This window comes from Lethenteron reissneri, chromosome 45 (genome assembly GCF_015708825.2).
Source record: "Lethenteron reissneri isolate LAM-NWPU_2019-01 chromosome 45, ASM1570882v1, whole genome shotgun sequence".
NCBI classification, from domain to species: Eukaryota; Metazoa; Chordata; class Hyperoartia; order Petromyzontiformes; family Petromyzontidae; genus Lethenteron; species Lethenteron reissneri.
Genome location: NC_083823.1, coordinates 1,430,050 through 1,456,753, shown reverse-complemented (window position 1 = coordinate 1,456,753; position 26,704 = coordinate 1,430,050). Strand labels below are relative to the sequence as shown.

At 46.7% G+C, this 26,704-nt stretch overlaps 1 protein-coding gene across 1 annotated transcript; it reads right to left on the bottom strand.

Annotated features, from left to right (window-relative positions):
- Positions 1 to 8,060: 8,060 nt before the first annotated feature.
- Positions 8,061 to 25,575, bottom strand: LOC133353963 (interleukin-13 receptor subunit alpha-2-like). Its single transcript, XM_061570496.1, is given in 11 exon segments — positions 8,061 to 8,775; positions 9,566 to 9,650; positions 10,516 to 10,642; positions 15,061 to 15,118; positions 15,120 to 15,203; positions 16,750 to 16,886; positions 18,680 to 18,861; positions 19,054 to 19,171; positions 21,837 to 21,993; positions 22,280 to 22,437; positions 25,494 to 25,575. Coding segments are annotated over 11 exon segments (1,305 nt in total). The 3' UTR covers positions 8,061 to 8,658.
- Positions 25,576 to 26,704: the final 1,129 nt, after the last annotated feature.

The window sequence follows — 26,704 nt, the reverse complement described above, 5'->3', positions numbered from 1 at the left end:
GACGGCTCAACACGAACGCACAATCGGAAGAGGGACGGGGGTGCAAGTGGGTGGGTGGGGGGGGTGTGCCTCTAACGCGGCAAATCCACACGGGCTGAATCGCAATCACTCAGGGGCACATGTGCTGTGTGCGGGCGCCCCTCAGTGGACCTTGTGACTTCAGTACCGAGGCAGTCGCCTTGCCAGACATTGCCACTGACGGACAAAACATCGTTGTGCCAAACATCAAATTCAAGCGCCCGTGTGCGTCGCGTGTCCCGGGTCTCTGTTCGCTCCACGTTATTCACTTCCACCACAACGCGCGCCCGTCAGCTGACTCGGATTCATATTGTTTGGGTCTTTCGGTAAAGCCACGTAGATAGGTTAAAAGAAGAAAAAAATACAAAAAATAATTTTAGAACTTTCGTGACTGCAGTAAATGATTATTTGGTTTTTTCGGTTAAGTCACGTCTAAAGATAAAATAATAAATTAAATTAAATAATAGCATACGACGTTTCGATTGCAACACAAGCAATCATCATCAGGTATAATGAAATAGCGACATAGAATATAACCAGAAAACTATAGACAGACATATTAGCAGACAGATATCACCAAGATACATAGAGGGAGCAACACAGGAACCAGAGAGGGGTGATCATCTCTGTGGGGTGGCCTTAAATAGACAGAGGGGGGAGGAGGCAGAGAGAGGGAGGGCCTCAACCTCACCCTGAACCTCTCCCGCATGTTCTCCTGCCACCAGAACTCTGAGTAACAGTCCCACTCTTTATCTGAACCACTGTCATCTGATGTAAACAAAAAAAATGGTATAAACATAATTGCTGCAAAGCGCCTTGGAAGAAGGCGCCATGTAAAACATGTCGATATATAAGAGTGAGCAGGTGCACGTGACACCAACACTGGGGGATGGTGTCACACAGGTCGTCGTTGTTGCTGCTGTCTTCTCCCGCAGTTGTGAAATATAAAAAGATGTATTGTTACTCAACCATAAGGCTGGGTTAGGAGAACAACAGCAAAATCGACGGAACTTCAGATGTTGTGAAACGTGGTGCTTGTGTCCATTATGCATTCTGCAAATTAGTCGACCACCACCTAACTTCTTCACACATATATATATTTATTTTCAAAAACATAATTTTCAGTAATTTTTCAGTCCACTGCTGGATGAAGGCCTGCGCACGCCATGTCGGTCCTATTGGTGCTTCTTTGAGCACACTTCACCACGCTGGTCCATGCACGCGCGCGTGTGTTTGGCGCGATGTCCGGCGTTCTGCACCCTTCTTCAGCACGAGGAAATGCGAGCTGGAAACGCAACGAAGAGCTGTGAATGTGCGGCTGTGGGTGCACCTCGCTCTCATCAACTTTGTTGGATGGGAAAGTACAACGGTGATGGCCGGGGTGGAAGGGTAATACAAGTTCATGGCCCAGATTCACAGTTGAACAAAATGGCATTACATGCACTAGTCTGGCAATTTTGCCAAACCGTTGGTGATGCAAAACATGGGAAGTTGTTGTTGTTGTTGTTTGTTGTTGTTTTTAAACACACAATTACTGGGCGCCCAGGGCCCAAAGGCCCAACACGTCGAGCGGGCAGCAACAAACAGCGCTGTTCAAGTTGTAACATTGAGATTAGTTTAGCACGTGTCTTCCATTTAGCAATGTTATTAATTTTGAGAGTTTGAGGGCAAAAAGAGACGACGGGAAGAATTCTAAAGACTCTCAGTGCGAGGGAAGAAGCAGAAAAAAAGATAAACGTGTTGTGGTCAATGCAGTGTGGTGAGTGGGTGGGTGAGTGCGTGGGTGAGTTTGTGAGTCAGTGGGTTGGGGGAGTGGGTGATTGGTTGGGCGGGCGAGCGAGCGAGTGAGTGGGCGAGTGAGTGAGTTGATGAGTCTGTTGTCGTGATCTACAGTGTAGTGGTGGTGGTTGAACAATCTCGTGGTGGATGAGACGACACAGCCGTTGTCTGGCTGAGACTGAATCCTCAACACGGGTGGAGGAATCAAGCAGTGAAGTTCACGGGACACAGTGACCACGATATCAGTGACACAAGAACTGAGCGCAATATCTATGTAATGTGCTCTTATAGAAACTGTTGCTTTACCAAGATTGTAGACATCACATTCATGCAAGGAGCGTGATGTTATCTTCCTCCTCGCCTGGTATGCAAGGGGACTGGGGGTTCCATCCCGACCCCGACGCCTGCTGTATATATGGAGTTTGCATGCACTCCCCGTGGTCGCGTGGAATTTTCTTTCTCCGGCTCCTCCGGTTTTTCCCTCCACATTTTGAAACGTGCGTTTAATTTATTTTTATTATTTGGCTGCTTTAGATTTTTACACGATAAGCGGCCTATTCGAGCTATCATTTATGGCCAGGTCGCTTCTAAAAAACAAGCCAGGAGCTCAGTGGCCCTTTACCCGGTAAAATATAAATAGTTTATTTTAAAATAAATGAACTAAAATAGTTTTTCATTTTATTTGTGATTTGCTTATCTTTCATATACTTTACACTCCGATCGTGTCTTTGTACTGTTTGTTGATGTAACGTTCTCACTCGCCCCTTACTGGACATCTGTGAAAAATATCTTTATAACCCATCGGATTCCTCCAGTATAAATAAATAGTATGACCTCTGAACTCTACCATCGGGTGACTGTGCCCTCGATTGTGCTTTGCTCAGTGCTGTTCGTGATTCGGAGACAGTGGTGGTGTTTAAACCCCAACTCACACGCACATTCCCTCTTGCTTTCGTTTCTCTGAGTTAGCTTCTCTCTGTTATTCTAGTTTTTCCGCCCCTTGCCCTCTGATATTATTGTTGTGATATTACGGCGCCTTGAGTCCCGAGTAAAAGGCGCCTTATGAACGTAATCTTATTATCATGAGTCACTTTACTCATGATCGAAAACATCCAATCATACATCGGTATCCAATCATGAGCTGGGGATTGAGGCTTATGCGGATCTGTGAAAAGGTGAGATATATGTACATCGATATCGTCAAGTAATACTTACACAAATAGGCTGCTGGTCTAAGATGGAGCGCAAACTGCCGTGCAATGGGAAGATTATTTCCAGTGCTTTACAAGTGAGCGCACTTTTAAAATGTCAAGAATTGCATTGCGATGTTGAAAAAGTAACCAATGCGTTGGCCGTAGTGCTGCACACGCAAGGCCACATTATGTGCTGCTAAGAAGGTTCATTGTCCGAAACGTCAACTATTATATGATACAATTTTTTAAGGCCGCACACAGTGTTATTGATAAATGTGTAGAATAGTTTTTGTTTATATATTAAAATACGGTAAGATGTGTGACCGCCTATAGAAAATTACAGTGAGACTGAGAGAGGGTGGGTGGTTAATTGGTCACGCCGGATATGTGGCGGTCGGATATGCGATGTTGCACTGTCCTACAACAATCACGACGATCTTGTTAAAAAGCTGCTAAATCAAAAATAACGCAACACAATGGACAATGTAAACGTTGGAAGGATTTTATAACAATGGAAATGAAAAATGAGCAACCACTTGAAACGTGTTGCTATTGGAGAGCAAACAAGGCTTTCATACTTTTACCCAGGACCAAAGTTTCTGCTGATGTTCAACTCGCGCAGCTGTTTCATTCAAACTCAAGAGGACGTGAATTTATATAAACAAAATTAAGCGCAATTTTAACCAGATCCGCAATATGCAAAATATAATGTAATAAATCAATACAGTTCGTGCATGATGGCTTGCAGATCTCCGTGCCCAAGGCGCAGCAGTACGAGCACGCCGAACGGTAATTATCAGACTTTGTATACTTTAGACCTTCTGGGCACGCTCCCCTTCGCTGCACATTTTTCCCGGTTTAATCAACGAGGTCACTTTTTTTTCTGGAATTTATTTCCCCCAACCTCCCCCGACCTCCATCCAGCCACAAATGTTTGACCCGTCCGAGAAAAAAGCGCACGCGTCAGCCGTCGGTTGTTCTCCGTGGTCAGATATTTTCGCCGGCTTTGGATCTGACCAGCGTGTGCGTTCAAATCCTGGGCAGCTTCGTCCAGGATTTGTTGTCCTCTAGGGAAACTCCCATCGTGGGTAAGTGGCATTTACACAATCGACTCGGGCCCTCGATGTGTGATATTGCAAGGCGCGTTTGTTGTTTGGCTTAACAAATAAAATTTTTCCACAATAAAAAAAAGTTTGGTGTTTTGTTTTTAATGCCACCGTTAAACGCGTGATAAGTTACCTTACGATTGTCATCGGTTTAAAAAAAAATTTTTACAAATTATATTCGAGGAAGATCGATTTGAATTGCTTGATAACTCCACTCAATTCAAATGGATATCACATAATTCGCCGTTGCCGTCCGGGTAAATAAATTGGCAGCCACTTGAAGTGGTACCCACAAGTAGAACATCTGGTCTGGGTTTTGACCCCGTGAATACGGTGGTCCGAGCCAGCCACCGCCCGCCCACGTGACCACGGCACCGTGCACCATGGTCTCGTGCCAGGCGGTGTTGGCGCACGCCTGGCATCCAGCAGCCGTGGAGGCTAGGGTTGGTGGGACAGATAAAGGTGGTACAGAAAATGTGGACTCCACCTGTTTAATCTGTTGCCATCAGTTCCACCTGTCCCATCAGTTCCACCTGTCCCATCAGTTCCACCTGTCCAATCAGTTCCCCCTGTCCCATCAGTTCCACCTGCCCCATCAGTTCCACCTGTCCCATCAGTTCCACCTGTCCTATCTGTTCCACCTGTATAGAATAACAATGATTTCCCCCTTCGCACGAGGGGTTTGTCTCTAGTGTGGTCTTGGGATTGTTTTGCTACCTTGCCAAAGTTTGCCTTTGGTCTTGCCAAAACTGCAGCAATGTATGTAGGAGTGCAATTTGTGCTTCCATAGTTTATTAATATATTTTTTTATATTTACATGAGTGACTCGCTTAACTTTTCTCTATCTTCGTCTTTTATCCGTCATGTATTCTTGTTGTGACTTGCTGACCCGCCCAAACTGAACATCTGTGGAAAAGAGCTTCAAAGCTCATCAGATTCCTCCGGGATAAATAAAGAGTCTTATTTTGATACGTAAGCACATATTAGTTGGCCCATACCACAGTTGAAATAAAAAAAAATATTATCCCATGTGTACAAATTACCCGTAAATGTATCACAACTGTGGCCAGGGAATTTGACTTCCAATCGGCAGATGTGACTCAGCCCATCATTCCTCCATTGTCAATATAATTAGTACAACTATATGGGCACCAATATGTTTGATGTGCTGATTGCCCCCACCATAGGAATGTGGAAATTCCAATCACTGACTCAGAGCTATTGTGTGTATATATGCCTTTTCCATTTTTGATATTATATTATCTATTTTGAATGTCACAGTTCTCTATGCGTGGGTTCAACAGCTAACAACATAGATACCTGCTACCCATATGCTTATATTGACAAGAAGACACTTCCGTTTTGCACTTAGTATACTATGAATGCGTTTTAAGCGTTACTCGTGATTTGTAAACCATTTATTAATCCACTGCATGATTAAGAATCTCCCCCCCCCACACACTATCGGCCATGGGGGTGTTTTGACCATACTTCACCACACTGCTCTGTGGTGGTTGTTTAAGGGGAGGTCACAGGACCAGTTCAGACACCAATAGCCACTGGCATCACAGCCAGTCCTGGCCGGGAATGGACTGTGGTCTCAAGGCTCATCGCACGGGCGCTAACCACTCTGCAATGTCTGCCCCATTTTATACATTTACATTACGAAATAAAATATAGACTGATAATATCTCATTAAAAGCGAGAAACATGATTGTTCTCAACGTGACATTTCGTCCGCTTCAAGGATACAGAATGTGATTGGAAGCCCTTTTGTAGTAAAATATGTTTTCGGAAGTTGCTAACGCAACGCTTCTGGTGAAGTTGACCACGAAATTGCGACTAGAATCTTCGCAATGCGAGCACAGCATGCAAAAACCAATCATCCCACTTGACGCAAACACTATCTGCAACTTTGCTGCAGCAGTATACGTGGGTGTGTACTGCGTTTTCATGATTGTTGCCTAGCACATTTTTTTGAATGGCATCATTGATAACTGAACGCGCGTGTGTTCCCGTAAATAAATACACACGGGTGCAACGGCTCTATCGGCAAATGGCAAATGACGATGACATGGCGATAATTACGCACGCGTGCATTTAAGAAAAGCAATTCAAACTGGTAGGAACCTCCTGGTTACACCAGCCCACAGGGGATTATTGTGTCCGTCCGTCCGTCGCATCCAAAAATGGGAGGGGTGAGGCTGGGTGGAGAGGAGAGGGTGGGGAGGGTGGGGAGGGGCTGGGTGGAGAGGGTGGGGAGGGGCTGGGTGGGGAGGGGAGGGTGGGGAGGGGCTGGGTGGGGAGGGTGGGGCTGGGTGGGTGGTGAGTGGGGTGGTGAGTGGCTGGTCACCCCGTGGTGCCCTTATAAAACTCAACGTCTAACCTACAAACGCCGGCTTGTGCCCGCCCTCACAGTCGGCCATATTTGCGGAATACACCACGCCGCCGTTGACCCTGGCCATTGACCGAGCAACCCAACGTTCCTACCAGCTCCTTGCGCAGCAATGTGTTTATAGGCTGCACGTAAAGGTATATAATGTATCATCCAATGGCAATATTCCCGTCAACGGTGGAAGGAATTGCAAAAGCTGCACGAACTCTCGCTCCCGAAACCTCTCGCGTCATGGGAGAATCGCCGCACGCGAGCACGAACAGTTTGTTAGAGGCTACACGAGGGATCTTTGTTTTCGTTTTATCAACCGAGGTCAAACTGTTTAAAACTATTTCTTTAATAGCCTTCATACCTACATTATAGACATTCAAGCGTTATAATGATGCACATCGTCAGGCAATGATATGAGGAATTACGTTGTGTTATACAAATATACATACAGTGTATATACTTGCATTCAGGAAAAACATATATAATATGCAAATGTTAATATGGTTTCAATACGCGTTACTTACATTTGTTAAGAAAAAAAAAACGTACCAATGATAGCATGTCAAGAGACAAACTCGCATTAAAAAATAAAATGTATAATGCAAAGGATTATAAATTTCGATTTAAAGCTTTCGTGACTGCAGGGATTCATCTTCTTGGTTCTTTCGGTAAAGTTACGTAGAATGGAAATAATAAAATAATAAAAATAAAACATAATAAAATAATTCTCACGACGTTTCGGCCACAACGCAAGCAGCCGTCCTCAGGTGAAGAACAGGTATGTCGAGAAGACAGAGTCTGAATGACACACCCCAGTCTTGGAGCGTCTATTTAAGCTGGGAGGGAGGAGGAAGAGCGCCTTCATATGCAAATTCTTTTGTCAAGGCGCTCTTCCTCCTCCCTCCCAGCTTAAATAGACGCTCCAAGACTGGGGTGTGTCATTCAGACTCTGAGGACGGCTGCTTGCGTTGTGGCCGAAAACGTCGTGAGAATTATTTTATTATGTTTTATTTTTATTATTTTATTATTTCCATTCTACGTGACTTTATCGAAAGAACCAAGAAGGCAAAGGATTATAATTTAAAGACGTGCGATTTTATAGCAATCCCTGGGTTGATGTATTCCAAGGGGGCTGCAGGAATGGTGTGTGTGTTGACAAAGCCGAACGAATACGTTGTCATAAAGTGGCGCTCGTCACAAAGTGCTCGCCGCCAGTAAACCACACAACACCTTGCTGATCTCTTTCTAGATTTTATATAATATTATTATATTATTTTATTTTACTTTATTAATTTAAATTTTTTACCTACGTGACTTTACCGAAAAAACCTAAGAATGTAACTTGCTGATCGCGTCAAGAGGCATGAACCACCATCACGCCAACTCCGCTCAGCCTCTCGGCAGGCGCCTTGTGGCTCAGACATCGGACAAAGACGGTCAGCAGCATCATCGCACGGCGCTTTCAGATGCACTTCTGCGGCCGTCTGGAACGCTCTTCCTTCCGATATTAGGAAGCCATCGGAACGATGCATTTTTAAATCATCTCGATTGAAAACTGTGTTTAGTTTGTTGTCCGATAAGCGCGGTTGGCGACGTACGGTGCCAAAGAAGTCCAACACACAGACCTGCATAGCAACCATGGGTGGAGAACAATCCTCCCCCTGTCGATGCGATGAACTGCCACGATTCAGGGTCACGATTACGCTTAAGAATCGATTAGTTTTGTGACGTAATGAATGGTAGCGCACCACGTGTGGCTGGAGCGTACAACCAATCACAATCCTCTCTTCAAACACGCACAATTCTACGGATGTATTCGCGATGCTAAGAATCGTTATTGATAGATTACTTCCATGCGAATTATATATTTCCTTCATTGTCATGTTCCGGGTTTTAGCTTTTGCCATTTTGGCAACCCAGGTCACTTATTTACAAATGAAGACGACGCTGCTCCATCTCTTGGCTTTCTCAGCTGGTCACACAAAATAATCTGTACGTCATTCAGTGTGAGTAGTCACAATCACAAACAGCCTATTGGCTCCAGTAGCTGCCACGACATTAATACCACTTGCACGGATACACATGCCCACTGTGTCCGTGCGTGTACAATGCGCACACACACACAGGAGGAGGACTTAAATGCAACCATTGCTTTGGTGTGAAGGCAGAGGCTCCATCATTGGCCTGGTTGTCCCAGCTTGGGCACCTCACTCTCGGGCTCCACCGGGCTGAACTTTATGTCCTGGGTGAAGTCCACCTCTTTGCTCGATACCACGGGGGCTCCAGCCCATCTCTGAACGGCACAATCCCAACAGCGTGCAAGCGGCACACGAGTGGCAACAGCGACGTTGGTATCAGGCGTGCAGGCGGTGCAGCTGCACCGGCTGCAAGCTGCCCAGAGTTTCGAGGAAATTGAACAGCGGGGCCCCATTTCATTTCCTTTTTTTTCCGACACATTTTTCTCGTGTTTTTTTATTTTACCGGGTAAGACTCACTGAGCTACGCAGCTCTTATTCATAAGCGGCCTGGTCATCACAAATGATATCTCAACCAAGTGGCTTATCATCGTGTGGAAATGTATTGCAGCCAAATACCCTAAACGCGTGATGTTGATGCGAGATGTGGAGGGAAAAACCGGAGGACCCGGATAAAAATCCAAGAACATGCAAACTCTAAATATACAGGCGTCAGGGTCGGGAACGAACCACGACCTCCTGTACACCGGGCGAGGTAGTTAACATCTCTCCACTGTGGCGGCTCCGGTTTGCACCGGGGCACATGCTAAACCAATAATTTAAATACTGACGCTGGAATTTATCCAAATTAAATGCAGACTCAAATTGAATGTGATAAATGTTGTTTGTGCGGTTATTGGCAAGCAGGCTACGACCAACAACTCTCTACACCTGAGAAACAGGCTTAATCACAGGAGGCTGCCTGGATTCAAACCCAGGTTCTCAGTTGTGTCAGCTCAGCCCTCTGACCTCTCAACCACCTAGCCACCTCACCACAACTTGAAGCTTACAAAGGCAATGACAGAGTATAGATGTGTCACAATGTGAATTGAATTGTATTTTCATTACCTCAAAGTTTCCTTGGTGCTTTGTGTAAAGTTCCTCGAATATTACGGACGGATCTGATACTTTAGGCCACAACACAGACTTACACCTGAGGAAAGTTTGGAGAAAACAGAGAAAAAAGCATTGGCCTTTTCAATGCACAACACAAGGATTACAATTGCTGATCAGATGTGGGAGCATGTTTCACAAGGACGATGTCCCAATGTTTAGAAATCAAGCAAAATATATTTGGTGGGCACATATTCTCCCAGCAGCGCTTCACACTGCTGGCTGTCACGTTGCTTAGATCATTGACACGCAAAAGGAAATACGTGCGTTCAACTCCCGGTTGGGGGCTGGTAACCCACACATTCATCTTCTTGGTTCTTTCGGTAAAGTCACGTAGAAGGGAAGTAATAAAATAATACCTGAAGACGGCTGCTTGCGTTGTAGCCGAAACATCGTGAGAATTATTTTATTTTATTGTTTTATTTTTATTATTTTATTACTTCCCTTCTACGTGACTTTACCGAAAGAACCAAGAAGATGAATCCCTGCAGTCACGAAAGCTTTAAATCGAAACCCACACATTGTTATAGAAACATGTAATTTTCACAAGGGCTGTAAATTCAAGATGGGCATCGCTCCACACGTGCGTGAATGGAAACTATTCTGTTTTTTTTACTGCTGATAACAATTAGAGGTAGGTGGGTGGATGGTGGCGTGGTGGTTAAGCACCATACCACACTACACTATGAACTCAGGCACCCGAGTTTGATTCCTGACCATGGCTATCTCCCATGACCAAAAGGGATGGAGGGAGGCCCTATTCCAGCACCTCCTCTATGGCGTTTAGATGAATTACATTATTAGTGCATGTATCATAGAGCTTAAGGATTGATATTAATCAAGGAATCGATGCCTCGGTATACATGCCTGCCAAGAAATAATTGTGTTGCTTTTCAAATCCTCACCTTCTCCCAACAACAAGGATCAGTATCACCAGTCCGAGCAGAAGCAGCATTAGTCCCATAAACAGAGCCAGCCACGTGATCCATGCATCTGCTTCCTGGCCAGTCGCTGGCATCGGGTCACGGGGTTCTGCAATCACATTCCACGATGGACACGTGCAAAAGTTCAGGTGACGGCGCCTTGTTAGGTTAACACTCCGGGGTAACACAGGTCTTGAGCCGTTTAACGCGCTCTCTGATTTATGTTTGCTTCGTTGTTATACTTTGGTGTTTATTGTGGCCACGCCCGTCTCTTGAGTTCTCACGCGGCCAAACCAAATCAGACTTGGAACTCGGAACGTGAAACTGTGCACCTTAACACCGGAAGCAATCGCAAAATACCCACTGGCCTGCAGCGGCCGTGTCTACATTTGAAGCCACATGAACGGGCACGTGCTCGCACAGAAACAAACTTAAATGCAACCGTTGCATTGATTTCGATTTAAAGCTTTCGTGACTGCAGGGATTCATCTTCTTGGTTCCTTCGGTAAAGTCACGTAGAAGGGAAATAATAAAATAATAAATATAATTAAATAATTCTCACGACGTTTCGGCCACAACGCAAGCAGCCGTCCTCAGGTGAAGACCAGGTCTGTCGGGAAGACAGCGTCTGAATGAAACACCTTCCCCCTCCAACCCAGCTTAAATATACGCTCCAAGCCTGGGGTGTTTCATTCAGACGCTGTCTTCCCGACAGACCTGTTCTTCACCTGAGGACGGCTGCTTGCGTTGTGGCCGAAACGTCGTGAGAATTATTTTATTATGTTTTATTTTTATTATTTTATTATTTCCTTTCTACGTGACTTTACCGAAATAACCAAGAAGACGTTGCATTGATATTAACGGCAGAGGCTCCATTCCTGATTGCCAGGTTGTCCCTGCTTGGCCACCTTGCTATCGGGCTCCAACAGGCGGAACCCCACGTCGTGGGTGACGTCACCTTTGTTGATGGCGGTAACCACCCATAATAGAGGCGTCTGGGTTAGATCGTGTAAATATGAATGTGTTGTTAAACCCACCACCACCCGACACAGCCAATTCGTAAGGTTTGTCACGTGAACAAAGCGTGCCAATTCGTTACTAGTACAGCACACCGGCGTGTTGGAGAGTAACCCCACAATATTTACAATTCGGGTACGACGTTTCGCCAGTAATTACAACCAGCATCATCAGGCGACAACCAATCAGGTGCGAAGGCCAGATGGGGGGGGGGGGAGAGGGGTTAATGTAGGCACATAAATTACAATGGATATACATTATCGGTTGGGTTATTCATATGGGAATCAACATACATTATGCATGTGCATCCTGCCGTTTCTTGGGTGCAAGAAATTTCAAGTTCAAGTTCATGTATTAGGTATAGCCCTGTGAGCCATTCGGCTCTTGAATCGGGTGCAACCACAACAAACAAAACATGAACAAAAAACATGTTAAAGTGAACATGTGACTAAGTGCAAACAGAAATCCAAGAAAAGACAGCAAAACATTGCAAAAAAAAATCACCATACACCAACGCTGTGTGCAAAAATCCCAGTGGGATGCAAGTCAAACAACCAACAACAACCACAAGACAACTTAGATTAAGGCCATCAGTCTAACCCTGTACTACAACAAACAAACATGGCCAAACCAATACACTTTTCGATATCGCGTCACCTACCTGTTATCTTATCACAGGTAATCACCATCGACGTATGGTGACCTCTATCGGCATGCAGTTAGACTCGGCGGGGGCAGGCGGCGGGCGGGAATTAAAACTTGAAACCCTCTCAATGGAAATATTGCAACCGTTTGTGCACTCGAGTGATGGCGACAGCAGCAGCAACAACAAAGTGAGGGATATGCAGCGCCCACGATTTCCGGAGATTCGCGAGCCGCGGCGGAGACCGCAGAGACAAGACGGAACGGTGGCGGCAGCAGCGGAAGCCTGAAGCAGGCACCAACTCTTGCCCAAGCTCTGTGACCCTACATCTAGACGTTGTGCATTACGTGACCGTGTGGTTTAGTACATTTCGACGAAAAGACCCCGTTTTGCAAGTGGGCCGTGTTTTTCTTTAAACGGCCAAATGGAAATTTCGTTGAAATCTCTTTTCACGTTTAATGGGCGGCGCGGTTTGTATGGTGCGGCCACGGATGACTTCAGTGGTGAGCGATGACAGAGCCGGTGTTGCCAGCCCCAAACCAACCTGCACTGACCGGCATGGAGAAGTATGGCCACAATTACTGGCAGCTGATAAGGATGCCTTCATTCGACAGGTTGGTTGACAACGGGACGACGATTCGTGTTAACCTTAGTGCCTCCGTGAACATCGTCTCTGTCATTTACGAACTATTTGTTCAAAGTATTCATTGCTCATTCGTCACTCTCGTCGTGGTCAGATTCAGCCATCCCCTGTTCACTGTTGGATGAATCGTTCACGTTCGAGGCCACGCACCGCGTCGCAGCTGCATTCTCTCAGCCACCGTTCTCTCGTGATGAGCGTCATCATCATCATCATTGTCATCAAACGGACGCAGCGACTGCAAGTTGTTATGAGACCACGCTGAGAGTGTGCGTGCGTGTTTGTGGCACCTGCCAACGCCGGTGACGATTATATAAATCGGTCCTGGGCCTCCCCTAGGTCGACTCAGCCTCAAATGAGTACCTGGCCCGATGCGTAAACATCGCCACTAGGGAGACAAAGGCGTTCGGGCTTGGTGCTGGCCACCCACCCCTTCGTGCACCGTTCCGGCACTTGCCCCTACAGTCTGTCGAGGCCACACGGGGGACCTTTGTCTGTGTGTACATTCTGAGCCAGTGACGCGGCGCTGTATCGCTCGGTGACCCAAAGGTAAATTCCCACGCACTGATAACGATTCGTGATGCGCGTGTCGGTCCGCGAGCTGATCTCATAGGCGGCCCCCGGCTCCCACGCAGCACCAACAGCTGCTGAGGAGATAGTGGACGGAGGAGGATGGAGGAGGAGGCTCAGTGGCCACGCGAAGCCCTCGTGCGTCATCGCTCGCCAACAGCGCTTTGCCAGAGAACCGGCGGTCTGGGGTCTGATTCCTGGAAGCGGATAACGCCACTGGCGATTGTGCTGTGTGTGAAACTGTGAGAGGCGGGGATGTGTGAAAGAGAAGGCCAAGTTTCCCTATTTAGGAACTCTCCAGAACTCCGTCTAATAGGAGGGCCCCTTCTGGCAGCAGTGACGTGAGTGAGACGTTAAAGAGCTGCACCTTTAACTTGTATCTTCTTCTTTTAGATAATATGTAGGGTTATAAACATCGCACTTGCATGGCATACATATAGTTGGGTGAGTGAACTTTGCTATGCATTACTGGCATAGCTATATTGCATATGCATCACCACCGTGACCTGTTTGTATACTATTTTCACTCCCGCCATTGTATACGCTGCATACAGCACTGCGTGCACGGAGTGTCTTTAAATCAAGACTGTGCATGCTCACACCTTGCGCATGGGGAGTCTTTGCCGTTGAATGGATGTCTGGGTGTGTTGACCTTCTTCACGCACCGTGCAAAGGCAACTTGCACTAATCAGGGGTGCGCTGAAGGACAACTATAAACACACAGAACGAAACATCTCCACTTAAAGCTTTCGTGACTGCAGGAATTCGTTAAAGTCACGTAGATAGGTTCAAAGAAAATAACAAAACAATAGCAGTTTTTTGTTATTATTTTGTTATTATATAACAAAAAAAAATAACACAAAAATAGCAGTTTTTTGTTATTATTTTGTTATTATATAACAAAAGAAAATAGCAAAACAATAGCAGTTTTTTGTTATTATTTTGTTATTATATAACAAAAGAAAATAACACAAAAATAGCAGTTTTTCTGTTATTATTTTGATTTTTTTTTTACTTATCTCCGTGACTTTACCGAAAAACCCAAAGAACACAAGAACGCAGTTCATTGATTGAGTCTGGGTGTGAACCTGGCGACCCAGGTTCGATTCCCGCTCACGGCCAACACCTGTGAGGGTAATCTGAACCTCTGCTGGGCATCCCCTAGGTCGACTCGGCCTAAAATGAGTACCTTGTGCGGTGTGTAGTAAACATCGCCACTGGGGAGACGAAGGCGGTCGGGCGTGGTGCTGGCCACCCACCCCCTCGTCGGCCGTGCCGGCCTTGAAAGGTGCTACTCGCTAACAGCACTTGCCCCTACAGTCTGTTGAGGCTACACGGGAGATAGTTTGCCTTTGTATTGTCTCCAGTGTGTCTTTGTGTTTGCGAACAGCAAAACAAAGGCAGACATGCGGCGCAGCTCTGTGATGTGTCCTCTGGATGCTGCCACGTGTTGCTCGTCGCCGATGTCCGACGTTCAGCTCCACGTGCTGAATAAGCTCCCGGGACATGGAGCCGAAACGTCAGACATCGTGCTGAACAACCCGCAGTGCAGCACAACAGGCGAAAATCTCTCTCGTGATGCGTAGTGGGGGGGAGGGAGGTGCCTTGGTCTGTTACTTCCCGTCCAGCGTGCGTTCCTCTCATTCACTGCGCTTACCCAGGGTGAGAGATTCACTCCACGCGCTCGGCCGGCAGCCGTCCTCGTCGAGGACTTGCAGTGCGCACCTTGATGGAGAGATTCCGCTTCGCGTTGAACGGCAGATCGATCAGCGCATCGGCGCCGTGTTTCACCTCCAGTGTCTGCTCACGCAACGCAAGACAACACGACGCGCGCAGGGTGTCGCATTCGACTTGGGCGGGTTTTTTTCGGCAGTGCTTGCATTTTCAGCCACGTCTAAATAATATTTCTGTAGCAGGTACAGCACATGCAGTGCCGGATTATCCTCGTAGCAGAAGTAGCTACATATCCCTATGGGCCGCGCACTTTCAAGGGCCCCGCGACAAATGCTTTCAATTCTGGTTCGGCGATTCTTCACTTGCTTTATTACTATAGTACTATACCGCCTTCAACTTTGACTGGATGTTTAAGGTTAGCGATTTGTCGTATTATGTCTGTACAGCAAGTGAACTTTACCATGCAAGTTAAACATTTGTGTTTTAATATTTATGTGTGTTTTTATTTATGGCTAGTTTTGCACAGAACTTCAACATTATCAAAATCAATTGAGTGTCCTTGTTCGCACGCGTGCTGTGCTACTGCTGACAATTGCATTTGGGAGAATTTAATATTTCTCTGATGTTCTTTTAGTCTCGTGCTGATCATTCGTCCTGTTTGCCCAACATCACATTTACCACACGTGTAGTTAATCCTGTACACGCCTTCTGTTGATAGCTTCGGTAATACATCTTTCGTACCAGATATTAATTCTGTATTTTATGTACCGTGCCAAATCTGACTCTGTTACGGATGATATTGGTCGCGAAAGCCTCCGTGTTAAACTGGCCATCGTCACCGTCGCCAGAAGCTAGGATTGCAAAAGTAGAATGGGTATTGTGTTCTATTGACAACAGTTCATGTGGACTCTGAGTTTAAAGTACAGTGGTACCTCGGTATACGTCGTTAATTCGTTCCAGAAGGTTAGACTTATACCGAAAATGACGTCTACCAAACGAATTTTTCCCATAAGAAATAAAGGGAAAGGAAATAATCCGTTCCAGAGGAAAATAAATGATATTTTACATGGCATATTATACATTAATGGGGTTGTATAAAATAATTTAGACACTAATTACTAACATGCATACAGAAGCCACGTGACCGCACTACTGCCAGCTGCGCTGGTCACGTGGCGTGCCTCAACCCCGCACGTCGCGCGCGCGCCTCGACCCGGGGCTCACCGCCCGCCGCCCCCCGCCCCTCTCCCCCACGCCCCCCGCCCCCACGTCCCCCACGTCCCCCGCCTCTCTCCCCCACGTCCCCCGCCCCTCTCCCCCTCTCCCCCACGCCCCCCGCCCCTCTCGCTTTGTCTCAGTCGTGAACGGGGCACACGCGGGTCCTGTACGCGACTCATCCCGACCCATACAAGTTCTAGCAAGCGCGTCGTATCCCAAGCAAGACGTCGTATCCCAAGACATTTTCTCTCTCGAAAAAACACGACGTATACCAAATTCGACTTATTCCAAAGTGGTCGTATACCGAGGTTCCACTGTAAACTACAAAACGACCGCTTGTTGCTGGTGCGTTGCGTCTTCCTTAAACACCGGGGCCGGTGGGCAGTCAGCCGACGCTCTGCCCGACGTCGTCGTGCCTCGTGGCCGAGCTGTAGTCCCCCACTGCCGCCCGTACCTCTCTCTTGCCGCTGACGTTGTCCGCGATGGAAACCCACGAGAGGCATTTTTTGGGGCAGTCGCTCGTCCAGGTGATGCTGATGCTCGTGCTATCGTTGCTCGCGGCGTGGAGGTTGGTGGGGGTTTCCGTGAAACCTGGAAAGACAAATGCGGACGATTAATTACGCACGCCAGACGGTCTGTCTTTTGCTGTGAATAGAATTGGGCATCGTCGTCTGTTTAACATTTGTCTGGGACTGGTTCGCGTGATTCTGTCAATTTCAAATTCCGTTTAATCACCACCACCGAAGCGCGATGGGCGAAGCCTGCAATCCAGCAACTCACAGCCAACATCGGTGACAAATATCTGAGTCGGTGCTGGGCCTCCCCTAGGTCCACTCAGCCTTAAACGAGTATTTGGTGCTGTGAATAATCATCAGCACTGGGCAGCCAGATGCAGCTGAGCATGAGCCCCCCCCCCCCCCATACTACGTGTCGGCCGTCATCAGTTCTCGCTTTACATCACTTTCCCCATACGGCAAGTTCGATGCGGGGGTCTTTGTTTCGCGTGTGTGTGTGCTGCCCCGGGGAGTGGTCCGCACAGATGGTTCATCTTATTTACAGCGCTTCCGGCTGGCCGTCGTCTGCATACGCTACAGATCGCAATGCCAATACGCTACAGATCGCAATGCCAGTACATCCGCATTGGCCACTGGCAGCATGTGAGCGCTGCTGGCCCACTCTCGCGTCTGCCGCGCTCCTGCGTTCGGCGTCACGGTGAATAAATGAGACGACGCACGGTGAGCTAACAGGAATACACGAACACAACGGGGAGGGCGTGGGGGGGGGGGGTCATACTCCAACAGCCTTCTTGAGCCAATTCTATTTAGTTTCACCAGATGGAAAGAACGGCAATATCGGAAGAAGCGATGAGATTAATTGTGGACAGGAGGCAGTGGAGGGACGTTGGGTGCTCATTCAGCCCTCGGTGCCATCGCAAAGGGCGGAACGTGGGGGGCAGGTGGTTGGAAGGGGGGGGGGTTGCCCCGGGTGCCCCCTCCATATGGAGGGGGGGGGGTGACGCTGGCTGAACGCGAAGGTGCCGCAGCCAACGTGTCCTGGAAACGGACCGAGCGGGCAGCAGCTGGGGGCTCAATCATTGGTGTGGTCGGTGCCCGGGAGGGCGCTCACAGCAGGGGGAGGAGAGGGGAGCACGAGGGCGCCACCTCGCCCCGCGCACCGCCGGTATCGTCGGCCTCGCGGGGCTCTGCTCGGCCCCGTCGCCCCTGCCGAGGAGGTGGAACGCCACCGCGCCAGCTGCGTGTCCACAGTGGCCCATGGAGGGAGAGGTGCGGCTGTGTGGCATTGAAATGGGCAACTGCGATTGTTTGGCTGGAACGGGTGGGTGATTGGGAAGGCGTGGGGCTCTCTGCAGACTGTGGAGGGTTGGTTATGGGGGGGGTATAAATAGGGAGTGGTGGAGAACGGGAGGGGTGTGGATGCAAGATGGTGAGCAGCGGTTTTACGTAGTAAGCGGTCACATGGTAGATCTACAATAACAAAAAACGATCGCTACCGCGATTAATTTTCGTGTTTTAAAGGACATCGTGGGTTAAGCGTTCACCACAGCTGCCAACCCACGCGGTTAATCCCGTATTCTTGTAGAGGGGCATTGCGTTTTCAGGTCCATACGGCATACAGCCGTTTCAATACGGGCACAAAGAATGTGTTTTGTCTGTTTGTGTTTCTCGCTTGTGATGGGACTTTGTAGGATGAACGCTGAGATTTATAAGGCAACGGGGTGACCAATAAGGTCTGAGTTGGTCTGTAATAAGGTAGGGCACTGACAAGGGGTTGACAGGCATGGTTCCTTTTTGTTTCGTGAGTGGTGCCTAACGCATCAAATAAAGAAATGATCACAAATCTCCGTGGTCACTACCGCAACGTACACAGCGAGGCGGGGAACGCCTTGAGGTAGAATGGTCTGATGGCGACGCTGCTGCTGCTGCCGTTCACGTAGAAGTGGTGCTCCACCGAGCGCGCCCTTTCGTCAGGGGTCAAGTGACAGCCGACTCTCATGCTGGACTTGACAACGTAGGTCGGGCACTCTTGCACCGCGATGTCTTTGTAACTGCAGGCCAGCGAGACGACAGCAAAAGCGACAAACAAACACAACTCTTTAAAGAAGCGTCAAGCCGTGCGTCTTGCAGCGCGATCAGGAGCTCCTGCGTTCTCTCAACCCCTGGCGACCCACAATGTTTGGTGCGAAAGCTTCGGAGCGTTTGTGCGTCGAAGCGATGGTTTGCGCGGCCGCTGTGCTCACTGATAGAACATCCTGTAGACGGTGTCGGCCGGGGCCAGGTAGCCACGCGCCCACGAGCAGTTGACACTCTTCCTGGTGTACTTGCAGTCGAAGCCAACAACATTTGTATTCTCTTCCCCTATATTGGAGGGGTGGGGGGGAGCAATGCGTTGTACACGTCACTGTGTTTTAAGACCTCGGTCATGCTTGTACCCGTGTATCTAATAACATTTGAACACTTACAGACATTTTGTCAAGCCACTGATGGATAAAGGCCTCCCTGTGCTGTGTTGGTCACGATGGACTGTTTGACCATATTTTACTAAAGAGTGTTTGGGTATTACAAATGAAGGCTTAACGAAGTGGTTTATCATCTCGTGGAAATTTATAGCAGCCAAACACTCTAAACGCGTGGTGATGTTGATTCTAAATGTGGAGGGGAAAACCGAAGGACCTGCAGAAAAATCCACGCGACCACGAGGAGAGAGACACGCAAACTCTAAATATACAGCAGCAGGCGTCATGTTAGAGATCGAACCCACGGTCCTCCTGCATACCAGACGAGGGAGTTAACATCTCCTAACCACCGTGGCATCCCGCTGGATCGGTGCAGGTAGGTGGGGGGCCTAAGGATGGTTGAGACACCCCTTGTCATTGGAACCTCATTTGCCAGAAGAAAAAATATGATAATTGTTTTTTTACCCTTTAATCTGGCAACAAAACTGACACCTTTTTTTTGCAAGGAGTCATGTTTGCATTGACCACAATACCTGCAGTCGTAATGCAAACAAAAAAAGACAACTCTGATAATGATGCGCATTTTGGCATCATCTGGTCCAACACCATGTGAGACTAGGCTCTAAGGAAAGCTGTCTCAGGTGTGGACCAATCAACTTCAAGGCACAGTGCATACATTATCAGAGTTATGTTTTTTGTTTGCATTATGACTGCAGGTATTGTGGTCTATGCAAGCATGACTCCTTGTAAAAAAAATTGTTACCAGATAAAAGGGTAAAAAAACAATTATCACACCCCTTGTCATTAATGTTAGAGGTGGTCAGGAATCGAACTCGGGCGACAGGATTCCTCGCACGGTGAGCTAATTTATCTATCTAGCTAATTAATCTAACTCCATCTATGGTTATATGTTTCCAGAAATTATTTTACGTGCATTTCTTACATACTTATAATTTAAAAGTGCAATCTCCTTCTTTATTTAGCCTTTTTCAAATGTATACAAGATCATTGTACATTGTCTAGATTTGTTATATTGAGAATGTTTTAATTATTATGTTGATTCAAAACAACTTAATGTAACCCAGATCGCCCTTGAAAAACAGTCGATGTTGTTTCATGCCTCCCACTCTTCTATCTACATTTTATCTCGTGGTTAAATGTCGGGTGAAATAAAGGAAACTAATACTACAAGGGGCGCCACGGTGGTCAGATGTCATCTTCCTCGCCTGGTATGCAGGAGGTCGGGGGTTCGATCCCGGCCCTGACGCCTGCTGCTCTATATTTGGAGTTTGCGTGTTCTCCCCGTGGTCAAGTGTATTTTTTTATCCCGGTCCTCTGGTTTTTCCCTCCACATTTGTAAATGCCTTTAGATTATTTTGCTGTTTTAAATGTCCAAATGATAAGCCACTTTGTTGAGCTATCATTTGTGGCCAGGTTGCTCTTGCGAAATAAGTTCATACCTCAGTGGGCTTTGCCTGGTAGGGTGCGGGTAGTTTAGTGTTGTTTTTGTACGTGTTTGGGTGGTTTGTTTAAATTTCTTGTACTCTGCACTCCTATCGTATGGTTTGTACGGTTTGTTGTTTTAACATTCTTACCCTCCCCTACAGTATAAATACATATTCGGATGTCCAAGAGGGATGGTGACCATTTGGTGAGATCGGTGATGGAATGACAGCCATAGCAGGTAACGTGACCTATCTACGAAGACTACAGAGGAGATTGAATGATGAAATCAATTCACGTGCAGGATTGAAATATATTCTGGCATCGCGGAAACCGCGAGTGATGGAAACGACATTTGGGGGAGGCTTTCATCCAGCAGTGGAAAGTACAAAGCTTACTGCTGCTGCTGCTGATTATTACACGTAAGAAGTTGTGGCTTTGTTTCGATTTAAAGCTTTCGTGACTGCAGGGATTCATCTTCCTTGGTTCTTTCGGTAAAGTCACGTAGAAGGAAGTAATAAAATAATAAAAATAAAACATAATAAAATAATTCTCACGACGTTTCGGTCACAACACAAGCAGCCGTCCTCAGGATGAAAACCAGGTCTGTCGGGGAGACAGCGTCAGACGGGGAGTCGTGACTTTACCGAAAGAACCAAGAAGTTGTGGCTTTGTTGTTGTTGTTGCTGCACTTCAGCGATAACGTCACGTAGGTAACAGGACACAACCAATGCGGAAAAGGTGGGACCACAGCGCTGACCACCGAATGAATTGAACGTTCATTCACCGCAGGTCATTTCACCCTCGGTTGTGCGCTCATCGCGTCAGATAAATTTGTGTCCACGTGATGATGAGCCCACTTTGTTCGTTGAGCTATCATTTGTGTTGGCCAGTTGGCTTATGAAAAGAGAGCTGCATAGCTCAGTGGGGCCTTACCTCGTAAAATAAAATAGTAGTAACCAGCATTAGCGAAATATCCCAATGTTAAAAGATTACCTGGAATTACTCAAATGAGATCACAGACACAGCGCCAATATAATCACCCCCCCCCCCTTGCAAAAACGTGTCAAGACCCGTTTAAAAAGAGCTTTCAGTCGAGTCTTTCGGAATTGGATAATATGCACCTTTGACCCTGATTTCGAGCGTCTCATTCCACAGCACACTGGAAGCCTGAAAGTCGTAGTCTTCATAATAGTTGAAACATTCCACCGCATCCTTGCAGAGCACGTTGAGGGTCAGGTTTCTGCTCGGGTCATAGTCATGGCGGAAAGGTAGCTGAGTCTGCAACAAAATAAAACACAACATGGTCACGGGCATTGTTAGCCTTTAACACAACAAGTGCATGCGTTTATGATCACATAAGTCCCGTTTTAATTACACAGCTTATATATAGCGTGCCTGTCATATGACCAGGAGAGTGATATTTGTCTTGTCGTTTACATAAAATCAGAAGAAAAAAACATATGAGTCAAAATGAACATGTATTTATACTAAAGTAATACACAGTGTTATCATCACCGCCACCACCACCGCGACCACTACCGCGACCACCACCGCTGCCACTCACATTAGAATCAATTTTGTTGATTCCATCCTGAAATCCCAGGAATGAGAAACACGTGCAGACCAATTCGCTTTGCCCAACATTCTCGTTCTCCGTGACCGTGAACTTGTAGAAGATCGGCATTGTTTGGGCTCGCGTTCTTGGCTCTCGCGACAGAGAAACTGGAACGACGGACACACAATGAAATACAATTACAATCTCACCTTTTTTATGTGCACACCAACACAACAAAAATACGAAAAGACCCCCCCCCCCGCACCAACCCGTAAAGCCACTAACAGACTGTAGGGGCAAGTGCTGTTAGCGAGACCCTATTGAAGGCCGGCACTGGCACACGAGGGGGTGGGTGGCCAGCACCACGCTCGGCCCCCTTTGTCTCCCCCAGTGGCGATGTTTACACATCGCGCCAGGTACTCATTTGAGGCTGAGTCGACCTAGGGGAGGCCCAGGACCGATTCAGATAATCGTCACCGGTAGCGGCCGTGAGCGGGAATCGTAGGGGGTTTTTGCTCCAAATTCTAATCGTTGCATGATTGTACTTTGTTATTGTGCGAGTTCTCCGCTCACCCAATTTAAGACTAAAATAAACTTCAAATTCACCTGGGCCCAAAGGTGAACCACAGCCCTGGCCGTGAGCCGGCAGCTTGTGTAATGTCACGTCGGCACCTTCGTGTGCCCGGTCGTTTTGTCTCATCCCGCACTCTGTTTTGTGCACCCTCTCTCGTCTGTGCTGCATGTTCGTCTGCCACTCATCCTCACTCATCTTCACTCAATTCGTTGTCCCGTTTCGTTTGCCTCGTTCTCTCTCCATCCTCCGTATCCCTGCACCGTATCGGTTATTATATTTATTATTGACCTAATGTTCACAATACCGCCACCAACCGACACAGAAAAACAGTAAGGTCTGTCACTGGTTGGCCGTGTCGGGTGGTGATGGGTTATACGACACATTTATACTCACGCGATCTAACCCAACCACCTTTATTATGAATAATATTGGTCGCGAAAGCCTACGTGCCAACATCACAATATCATTCGCATGCAATTTGCATTAAAACTAAGGGGAGATTATATGTTGGACTTCTTTTGCACCGCACATTATGGGACGATGTGCATCGTTTGGGTCAAGAATCAATATTCGGCGACGCATCAGCCTGGCCCGAGTATGAACGCGTGAATGACAGACAGACAAAGCCACGAGGCACACGGTGATCTCATACAAGAGGAGAAATCTGTCTCCTCATTGTCTCACATGCTGCTAATTTTTAAGTATCAATAATAATCACGTATTTTGCCAGTAAAGTCGAACTATAACCCTTCACTATAAAAATGTCAAAGTTTTTCTTGGTTTTCAACATTCCATTTTTGCTGGGGAAAAACACAAATTGGCATATTGACCCACGTGACAACCTGATTTGATTGGTGCTGTCTGGTGGCAAAGGGGTTATCGTTAAGTAACTGACGTCATACCTAACACGATCTAACCCAAAGTAAACTGTAATTATGAATCACAACACCAGTCACATCTACTTTTTGTGTTTAGTTTGTTGATCTTCCCCCGCACCTTCGATTAGCACGGTTGGCTACGTACGGTGCGAAATAAGTTCAACTACATACTCTGATAGTGCATTGTCTTTGAGTTGTACGCCTTTTGGCGTCATCTGGTCCAACACCAATGGAGACTAGGCTCTAAGAAAAGCTGTCTCGGGTGTGAGCCAATCAACTTCAAGGACAGTGCATATCATTATCATCATCAAAGTTGTTTGTTTTTGTTTGCATTTTGACTGCTTGTGTTGTGGTTATTGCAAACATGATGCCTTGTATTAAGGTGTCAGTTTTTGTACCAGTTGAAAGGTTAAAAACCTATTACTATACTTCAACTACATACATACGTAGTATGATTACCATGGAAAAAATGTTTGCCAGTATCAAAGTGTGAAAAATAAGAATAGGATTTACCCGTTTATGCCATAAAACAAGTGTTAAGATGTTCAAACGCCAGATCGATACCTTTTGAAAGGAATCAAATTTGCATGAATAATTCTCACTTGAGTCAGACGAGGAAGAGGATGAAAATTCTGGTCCTCAACCATCAAGGTCACATGACCCAGATTTCTCCCATCCTCCTCCTCTGAACCACACCTCCTAACACAAGGTGAACTGCAAGACCTTGTCAGGGATTTGGAACTACCCAAGAGCAAGGCAGAGCTGATGGGCTCCAGACTGCCGCAGTGGAATCTGCTGGCAGGTGATGTTAGGGTTTCCATGTTCCGTGACCGTCAAAAGGATCTTGACTTAAAGATTTCGTGACTGCAGGAATTCATATTCTTTGGGTCTTTCGGTAAAGTCACGTAGGTAGGTTCAAAGAAAATAACAAAAAACTACGACGTTTCGATCGCAACACAAGCGGACGTCATCAGGAAAAGAGGGTTAGCTTCTAAAGGCAACCTATTAATAAAGGTTTGAAATGGGCGTAGCCCATGCTGCTGACATTTACTTATATATACATAATAGTTTTTCGCCTTTTGTTTCATAATACATTTTATTTATAGAACCGTTTTGCTGATTTTAAGTGTTACATGAACAGGACATGTGACATGTTACTGTGTAAAGCAACCATAAACACGTGAAAAGACATCGGTTTACAATGTATGAGTAAAACTATATCTGCACAATATACATAGACGTAAAATGTAAAAAAAACTTAAATATCTGGGGAACAGTAGCCAATCAGTTGTTTTAATAGTCATATTTGAATTCAGCACATCAAAATCCACGATAAACAGGACATTTCATCTCTGAAGCAGACAACGATCTACAAAATTGTAGACCAATGTTTTCAGAGCATGTTTGTTTACATATTCATCACAGCTACGCGTGGTTAATGCAGACTTTATTCCTTGCAAAAGGTTTCTATTTAGGTGTTTGAACATCTTAACGCCTGATTTATTACCAGAAGGGCTAAAACCTCTTATTTTTCGTGTGCGTATTTATATTATAATAAAAATAAATACCTATGCGTGGAAACTGTTGAATCCGGATGAAACCTACGCAGAATATGAGGAAGAACATAGAAACTGCACACAGAACGTCGCCGGAGTTGGCAACCCGACCCAGGACGCCTCCTCTTGCTTCAAGGCACAATCATCGCCACCCTGCCGCCCAGATTCACAAACGGTGCACGCGTTCTCGATCCACACGCACCACACGCGCCTACCATCAGCGTGCGTTCCCAACACAGCAAGGTTCAGCAGCAGCAGCAGAAGCAGCCGAAGCAGCGATATCCAGCGCAGGGCCATCGCGTTCCTCTATCACGTACACACACACAGCAGGAATCCATTGAAGCGCAAAACCTGAATCTCCACTTGTTAGTCATCCACGTCGGTGATCCGACACCTCCTCTGGCTTCCTGGACGCCCGGCGCAGATGCACCGCCTGCACACTCGATGTGCTCGCACCGCTGGGAAGAGAGGCGGCGGGAGGGCCTGGCAGAGTCGAACAGTGCGGTGATGGGTGAACACAATCCTGTGATGGGTAAACACAATCCGGTGGACGGGACGACTGCCATGTGCAGCGTGCCCTACCGCATGGGTGTGGAATCCACGAGTGAAGTTCACGGAGTCAGTGATATTAGTGAGTCATCGTTGTTACAGAAGAGCGGTTTAAACATGTGGGTTGACCTACACTATGGTCATTTTTTTCACATAATGAATTTGCACTGTCTGGGTTAAAGGCTGAGACAGGGCGGTAACATATGTGCACGTGGAATGATATCACGTCCGTGAAAACAAAACCCATAGATACGCCGCATCTTGTGATTAGGAATATAAAATAGACAATAGGTGCTCCCAAACGGCGGCAACACAATGTGTTCAGGAATTCAACTTTGGATGGGCAAATGTGACAAGCGACACCAAACACCACGCAGCAATCACCGCTCACAGCCCGGCGGCACGAGTTGGTTCCCAGGCTGACATCGTCGGCGGCGAGTGACATCGTGTTTACGCACTGCTGCTGTGTGTTGTTTTATTTTAAGTTTTGGCAATTATTTTTTTTTATTCACTGGCGTTACAAAAAGCTGTGCTGCTGCTGCTGCTGCTGCTGTATTCAATGTGACCTACAGAAATGTCAGTTGGGTGCATTTTCATTTACATCAAAGAAAATTAACCCTCAACTTTCTAAGTTCCTGAATTTTCACACGCACACAGCGCACAACAATACACACCTCCTTCCCAACAGAATCATTCGATAAAAGCCAAAGTCACATTAAACTATAAACGCACTCCCACACGTACACACAATTAACTCAACACATTCATCAATAACACTTCCATAAGAAGAAGAAAAAATAAAAATAATAACAGGCAACGTTTCGTGCAGTGCCTGGAACAAAAGCGTGCGTCGTGCTTACCACAAAATGAGCTCTTA